The sequence below is a fragment of the Pseudocercospora fijiensis genome (genome assembly GCF_000340215.1).
Source record: "Pseudocercospora fijiensis CIRAD86 unplaced genomic scaffold MYCFIscaffold_2, whole genome shotgun sequence".
Taxonomy (NCBI): domain Eukaryota; kingdom Fungi; phylum Ascomycota; class Dothideomycetes; order Mycosphaerellales; family Mycosphaerellaceae; genus Pseudocercospora; species Pseudocercospora fijiensis.
This window is the reverse complement of record NW_006921533.1, coordinates 1,133,632-1,140,855: the sequence shown is the minus strand read 5'-3', so window position 1 is coordinate 1,140,855 and position 7,224 is coordinate 1,133,632. Positions and strand designations below refer to the sequence as shown.

The window sequence follows — 7,224 nt, the reverse complement described above, 5'->3', positions numbered from 1 at the left end:
TGCTTACTCACACCGTCGTTACTGAGCCATCGTCTGTCTTTTCCTATTCTGTTACTGGTTTCTGGATTGATCGCCATTTACATTGTTTCCTTCTATTCTGCAGCATGTTGCTTACTCGGGTCGCCCTTTCCCTATCAGCGATTGGAATTGCAAGTGGTCGGCCGTCTGCGAAACGAACATCTTACGCCGTCAAAGAACGTCACATTGTACCCAGATCATGGACGAAACTTGGACCAGCGTCAAAACAGGATACTCTCCAGATCGCTATCGGTTTGAAGCAGCAGAATGAAGGATTAATAGAGCAACACCTCATGGAAGTTTCGGACCCCGAGCACCAACGTTACGGTCAACATCTAAGCTACGATGAAGTGAATGCAATCGTAGCGCCATCGAACGAGACATTGGAAGCTGTACAGTCATGGTTGATTGATCATGGAATCACCGACTGGGTCCACAATCACGCCAAGGATATGATACATTGCTCGATGTCCGTTGAAAAGGCGGAATCGCTGCTTGATACCAAGTATCATGCTTTCAAACACGCAGATGGCACGGAAATCAACCGAGCGCCGGAATGGTCATTGCCCGAGTACTTGCATGATCACATCGATATGGTGCAGCCCACGACATCCTTCTTCCATCCTCAAAAGGAACTCGTAGATGACGATAATCCGTGGAAACCGCTGAGTTATTGGCAGGCTCAGGACAAGCCGGGACTGTTTGGCGAGTATGAGACTGAAAAGTGCAAGAACAGTCCCGGCAATCCAGCGACGGGAGGTGGATACGAGACCGATGCCAAGCCTGGTCATAAGTCGGTAGGCGATGCTGTGGATGATGGCAACAATTCGCACCAATCCTTAGCACCTGGACTTCAGTCCGAGGCGAATGCTGCTGACGGTGCGGATGCCTCTCAGCTATGCGACCCACGTACGAAACACCATGTTTCCAAATGCTGAGTTTAGGCAAATGATGACTGACTGCCACAGATTTCGTCACTCCCCAGTGCCTCCGGACAGTCTACGGTACAATTAACTACAAACCTCAAGTGCCCGACAGAAACGGCATGGCCACGGCAAATTACCTGAACGAGACTGCGCATCGAAAAGACATCGAGACGTTCATGAAAGCTTTCCGACCAGATGCCGCTCCCATAGCCAACACGTTCCAGTACGTGGTCATTGCCGGCGGCGCCAATCAACAAGGCGACTACACGCCAGACCTGATCTCCAAGGACACCAACAAGGAGGCCAACATGGACGCCATCAATGCCATTAGCATCATCTATCCTTCAAAATTCACAGCATGGTCTACTGGAGGTTCTCCGCCTTTTCAAGCTTCTGTCAAGAACCCCAAAAACACCAACGAGCCTTACCTGGTTTGGCTCGATTATGTGCTCGGCCAGAAAGACCTCCCGAATGTGATCAGCACGTCGTATGGAGACGAGGAGCAAACTGTTCCGGTATCGTATGCCAAACGGGTTTGTGCTGGTATGGCGCAGCTCGGGGTGCGAGGGATCTCGGTCGTTTTTAGTTCTGGTGATGCTGGAGTTGGCAGCTCCGAGGGTTGTGTTTCCAACGATGGAAAGAACACGCGGATGTTCATGCCTAACTTCCCTACTTCCTGTCCTTGGGTGACTTCCGTTGGAGCAACGGGCGGTTTCTCACCTGAGGTCGCTGTGACCGAGTTCGCCTCGGGTGCGGGTTTCAGTAATTATTTCCCCATGCCCGATTACCAGAATTCCACGGTGCAGAAATACATGCAAGGGTTGGGGAATATGCATCAAGGATTGTATAACCCCAATGGTCGCGCGTACCCGGATGTTTCTGCGCAGGGAAACCACGACGTCATCACATGGAATGGTCAGACTTCGACTATGGGAGGTACCTCTGCTTCTGCACCGACGTTTGCGGCTGTCATCACTCTGGTCAACGACGCTCTGATTGCGGCTGGGAAACCTCCTCTTGGATTTATGAACACTTGGCTCTACAGCAGCGGATATCAAGCGTTGACCGACATTACCAACGGCTCGAGCTACGGCTGTGGAACCAAAGGCTTTCCTGCTACGCAAGGCTGGGACGCTGTTACGGGCTGGGGAACGCCGAATTTTACGAAACTTGTGCAAGCAGCGATGAGCGCTGCTGGAGCGTCGACGAATTCTGCGCATAGAAACTCGCCTGAATTGCAGGGCGCCGCGCAAGGAGGCCACCGATGAGCGTGCAGTGGGCTCGAATGCTGTACATACTTGCATTTTGATAGACATTTCATCAGCGCCTGTGGTGGCTTCGAGATGGAGCGGCCTCGCAGCACAGCCGGCAGCAGCGCAGGCCGAATCATCGTATCCGTTCGCGAAGCCGAATTGTAAACTTCCGTCTACACAAAATTCTCCGGTCACTCGCCCTTCGCCGACAAGGTTCGTGCGTGGTTCTTGCACGCCGTGGCACGCGCCGTTTGGACTGGTGTATGCAGGAGGGAGGCAGTTGGCTGGTCTTGCCGTCTGATCGGCGGCGTCGGCTTCGTGCCTGCCTGCACGAGATCAGCCTTCTGCCAAGACACAACGAGCCAGGGGCGCCGCGGCAGGCGCAAACAAACCCAAAGTCAGCCTCCTCTCCTCTTCGACCTCCCATCTTCCCGCTGCCCAATCACACCTGCGACGCCCAGTCTTCTTCACTACACCTCCATCTGGTACGCAGGTGGCGTGGCGGCGCGCTGCTGCATACATGACGCTGCAGCCACCGTACCGGCTGTGGTCCTATCATTCATTCATCGCGCGGCACTTCATCTCGTGCCAAAGCGCACAGACGTCGCATATGACAGTCGGCCGCCGCACTAGCCACAGATCTGCTGCGCATCGCATCGCATCGCATCGCATCGCATCGCATCGCATCGCATCGCATCGCATCGCATCACTTTGTCCTCTGCAAAGCTGTCCAAGCCTCTTGGATGTGCTTGTGCTCAGCAGCGCAAGTGCTTTCACGCCACTTCAGCCTGCGTTGATCTTTCGCCGCGCCTAGCTCCACCATTCGGGAAAGCGTACCTCTTTTTTTCTTTGAATATATCTCCTACCTTGATCCTGACAGCTCATTCGCCTATTGCTAATGACACTTAGACATCGACTCGGCAAGCATACAATCCGAAACGAAGCGGACATTCGCCATGCACAGCCTTGCCCAATACCACAACACACCAGCCGCCACGCTTATCATTGCTGCCAATCCATCTCGCCTTGGACCATTGTTCCGGCCGACGCTAAGATGGCTGAATCCATCATGCCTATACTTCGATCATGCATAGACAAGGTATGCCGATTGTGAGTTGCCTATCACGGCCAAAATCGACACTGCACGGCCACTAGCCTGCATGTGGGAACCTCCCTCCAGAGAACGACATCTTTCGAGAAGGACCGCCGCTTGGACGACCACCTCGTCCACATGACTGGTAGTGCTCTTTGATTGCTACCTTGCCGATCGACCCAAGTGAGCCTCGCTTGTCTGCGCAGATGATCAAGGGAAGTGTTGAGACATACATAAAAGAGTCCGTGTCTTCCACCTGGCGAACTATCTGTCAACCTGTCTTCTCACGCCCAGGTCATTCACCAATCCAGAGGTCAGAAGGCTGGTCCCTTTGAATTACTCTCGACTTCATTCGTCACGCCTTTCTCTCGCAATGCATTACACTTATGCGAAGGCCGCCTTGGTGGCCTCTGCTACCCTGGGTATGGCAGCTCCAGCTGCTGATGTTGGCAAACACACCTTCCAGGTCGCTCAGGTTCCCAGCGGGAAGGTTCTGAAGAGTGGTCCCATTCAGATGCACAAGACATACCTCAAGTATGCCTCCGTTGGCGCCGTCCCACCTGCCGATGTCGTTTCTGCCGCCGCCGCTGCTTCGCAGAGCGGTTCAGTTGCGGCCAACCCAGAGCAATTCGATCAGGCCTACCTCTGCCCGGTCACTGTTGGCGGCAAGACCCTCAACCTCGATTTTGACACTGGATCCGCAGATTTGTGAGTTGTCTACTTTACATCAAGCACGCTAAGCAAATTCCAAGACACGCTAACACTATCCTTGTTAGGTGGGTATTCTCCACTCTCATGCCTTCAAGCGAGCAGTCTGGACATGCTGTATACAACCCAAGCACATCTGGCAAGAAGCTCAACGGCTACACCTGGAATATCACCTACGGTGATGGCTCTGGTGCCAGCGGAACTGTCTACGCCGATAAGGTCGTCGTGGGCGGTGTGACGGCAACTGCCCAAGCCGTTGAAGCCGCTACCTCGGTGTCATCACAATTCACCCAAGATACCGACAATGACGGCCTTCTCGGTCTCGCTTTCTCCAGTATCAACACTGTAGAGCCACAACAGCAAAATACTTTCTTCGACACTGTTAAGAGCTCCCTGGCCAAGCAATTGTTCACTTGCGATCTGAAGAAGGGCCAAGCCGGTTCCTACGACTTTGGGTAAGTCTCACTCGCTCGAAACATTGCCTGCCTGCATCTGTACCCGCCCAGAACTGAGATCTTCGTCTCGGCATGCGTGTCGGATTGGTAGCCTCGGGTCGATCTCAAAAGAGCATCTGGTAGCCGATCACTAACCGCATCGGGCAGGTACATTGACAGCTCCAAGTACACTGGCAGCATCGTCTACACTTCTGTCGACAACTCGCAAGGATTCTGGGGTTTCACCGCTGGCGGATACAGTGTCGGATCAGGCAACGCCACTTCTGGCAGCATCGGTTCATCTATCGCTGACACCGGCACCACCCTTCTGTACCTCCCATCCAAGGTTGTCTCTGCCTACTACGCCAAGGTCTCTGGTGCCAAGTACAACAACCGACAAGGTGGATACACTGCTCCATGCCACCAGAACTGGCCAGCATTCAACGTTGCGATCGGTGGCAAGACCTTCGTCGTTCCAGGTAGCTACATCAACTACGCCCCAATCGACAACTCTGGCACCACTTGCTTCGGTGGTATTCAGTCCAATTCCGGTATTGGCTTCACAATTTTTGGCGACATCTTCCTCAAGAGCGTCTTCGTCGTCTTTGACGAGACTACTGGATCGCCACGTCTCGGCTTTGCCGGACAATAGATATTCCATTTGATATCGACAGTAGCAGCATATACATGAGAGGATTTGGGAATTTCATGAGGAGAGCATGATAAGGAGCTCACTACAGCACGCAGTTCAGCGCGGCGCTAGATTTCGTAATACTGGACTGTATCTTGGACAGCTGTATATAGACACATGGACTGGATCCGTCTAACAAGTTACATCATGACCGACTATCTGCTCTCCACGACTCATTTGGTTTTCATGTGGCCACGATATCGTTCTCTCCAATGGAAGTAAGCTCGAAACTTGTTCTGCGACATCTTGACCTGATGATCAATCAACAATCTCCGTCGTGGCCGCGCCTATCGGAAGGCATACCTGACCTCGTCGTAATAGCATCCGTGTTCGAGGAGCAATGGAAGGAGCTGCGCATCAAAGGTGTGAATATGATCAAAAACTCACATAACTTACTTGCATAATCCCTTCGCTCTTCGACACCATGAATATGATACATCGCAGAGACCACCCTCAGTCTAGCCACTCATACCTTCGTCAACAAAAACCCTATCTGAGAGACTGGACATAGCTAAGTGAGTGAGCAATATCATCTCAACTCGGTAACAAATAGCTTGCATCGTTTGGAACCCCCGATGGCATATGCATATAGTCGTGTTAAAGCTCTAGCTGAAAATTTTGAGAGCTACGTTACGGTAACGTATCTCTTACGAACGAAATTTTTGGATTTCCCGATCGCGCTTTATACCGACCGTTTTGAATATTCACTTACTAGAATTTTTTCAGCTAGCGTAAGATCGGGTAGGATGTGTATAGGTGTTACTTATAGTATAGGGATTTTGCTCTCGCTCTTACTTATAGCTATTGATTATTAATTCCTATAATTATATAATTACTTACAATTATAGTAATTGTAGTTGTGATTGTTATACGTATAATTATGTAATTATAATTACAATTAGTCGGCGTTTCTTAGGCAATTGTAGGCAATACTATAGCGTATAAGTATCCCTTAATTTCGTAGTATTTCCTCCTTCTTCCTTATATAAACTCGTATTAAAAATAGGTTAGAAGCGCGTAGAAGTAATCGAGGTAGGTTAATAGCGAATACTATCGGTTGCTATAGCTAATCGTATAGATATCGGATAGCGAGTCGGAGTCGGAGGTTAAGGTTATAGATACCTTATTATCGCTACTGCCGCTACCGCTGCTATAGACTTAGACTTAGCCTATCGATAAGAAGCCTATCGCTAATAGCGCTTCCGATAAAGAATAACCGGTTACTAAGAGGCTTCGTAAGAACCCGAAGAAGACAGTAAAAGGTTAGGATTAGCTCGATTAATAGTATAAGGAAATAGAGGCTTAGTAAGCTGTTATAGAAGGGTTGTTATAGGAGTCTCGCTGTATACTAAAGGAATACGAAGGCGTAGAATACCGACTAATTACGAAGAATGCCGAGCTCGATATTTATAGGAAGAAGGTAGAGGCTTTCGAGGATTATATCCGTAAGAAGGGTAATTATATAGCCGTATATCTAGCGGACTATCGCTGCTAGGTCTATCGCGAGCGGATATAGAGGGTAGAAGAGAGGGCGAAGCACTTTAGGTTTAGTAACTCCTATACTTGCTACTCGTATATACTACGTACGGGCGAAGAATGCGAATTAAAGCTCGAGCTCGCTATATAACGTACTTGTAATGTATTAGCTATCGAAGCTTTCGGAAAGGAGTATATTAGTAGTAGTAATAGTAGTATTAAAGGTATTAAAGGTATTATAAAGGATTAATAGTATATAGAATAGTAGGAGTTGTTACTTACGCGCCTGCCTATTCCTATTAATTATATTATTTAGGGTCTTTAAAGCCTAATAGGAGCCTTCGGAGTCTACTAACCGAGCGGCTTCGGCTCGCGCCTTAAACCTTAGTAAGCCCTATTAAACTCAAATTTTCTAAACCTCTGTTCTTTTATAACTTCTACTATTTCCTTACTATAGTAGAGATACGCAAAAACCCTAAGCCTTTATAGCGGCGCTTAGAAAACTTCCGTAAGAACTAAGAAACCTAATAGGAAACGCAGGATAGATAACGGATACTATTTACCTAAGATTCGAGCGATCTAAGCAAACTCGAAGATATCGAAGACAGAGAGGTACTAAATCCTA

The 7,224-nt window shown here is 49.5% G+C and overlaps 3 protein-coding genes across 3 annotated transcripts; 2 read left to right on the top strand and 1 right to left on the bottom strand.

Moving 5' to 3' along the window:
* On the top strand, nucleotides 1-2,372 carry MYCFIDRAFT_161112 (uncharacterized protein). Its single transcript, XM_007924858.1, has 2 exons — nucleotides 1-753; nucleotides 987-2,372. The coding sequence occupies exons 1-2, from the start codon at nucleotides 105-107 to the stop codon at nucleotides 2,210-2,212; spliced, it is 1,875 nt and encodes a 624-aa protein (XP_007923049.1). The 5' UTR covers nucleotides 1-104; the 3' UTR covers nucleotides 2,213-2,372.
* Nucleotides 2,373-3,804: 1,432 nt separating this feature from the next.
* Nucleotides 3,805-5,084, top strand: MYCFIDRAFT_41057 (uncharacterized protein; the record flags this gene model as incomplete). Its single annotated transcript, XM_007924267.1, has 3 exons — nucleotides 3,805-3,998; nucleotides 4,067-4,453; nucleotides 4,601-5,084. 3 exons carry the CDS (start codon nucleotides 3,805-3,807, stop codon nucleotides 5,082-5,084), a joined length of 1,065 nt encoding a protein of 354 aa, XP_007922458.1.
* A 54-nt stretch (nucleotides 5,085-5,138) lies between these two features.
* Nucleotides 5,139-5,705, bottom strand: MYCFIDRAFT_171369 (uncharacterized protein; the record flags this gene model as incomplete). Its single annotated transcript, XM_007924857.1, has 6 exons — nucleotides 5,139-5,166; nucleotides 5,213-5,255; nucleotides 5,294-5,374; nucleotides 5,427-5,588; nucleotides 5,626-5,656; nucleotides 5,694-5,705. 6 exons carry the CDS (start codon nucleotides 5,703-5,705, stop codon nucleotides 5,139-5,141), a joined length of 357 nt encoding a protein of 118 aa, XP_007923048.1.
* Between the last annotated feature and the right edge of the window lie 1,519 nt (nucleotides 5,706-7,224).

Excerpts from the sequence above, each read along its gene's own strand:
- MYCFIDRAFT_161112 (XM_007924858.1), top strand. The coding sequence starts at position 105 with ATGTTGCTTACTCGGGTCGCCCTTTCCCTATCAGCGATTGGAATTGCA. Across the intron at positions 754-986 it reads GACTGAAAAGTGCAAGAACA|ATTTCGTCACTCCCCAGTGC; the intron begins GTCCCGGCAATC and ends TGACTGCCACAG.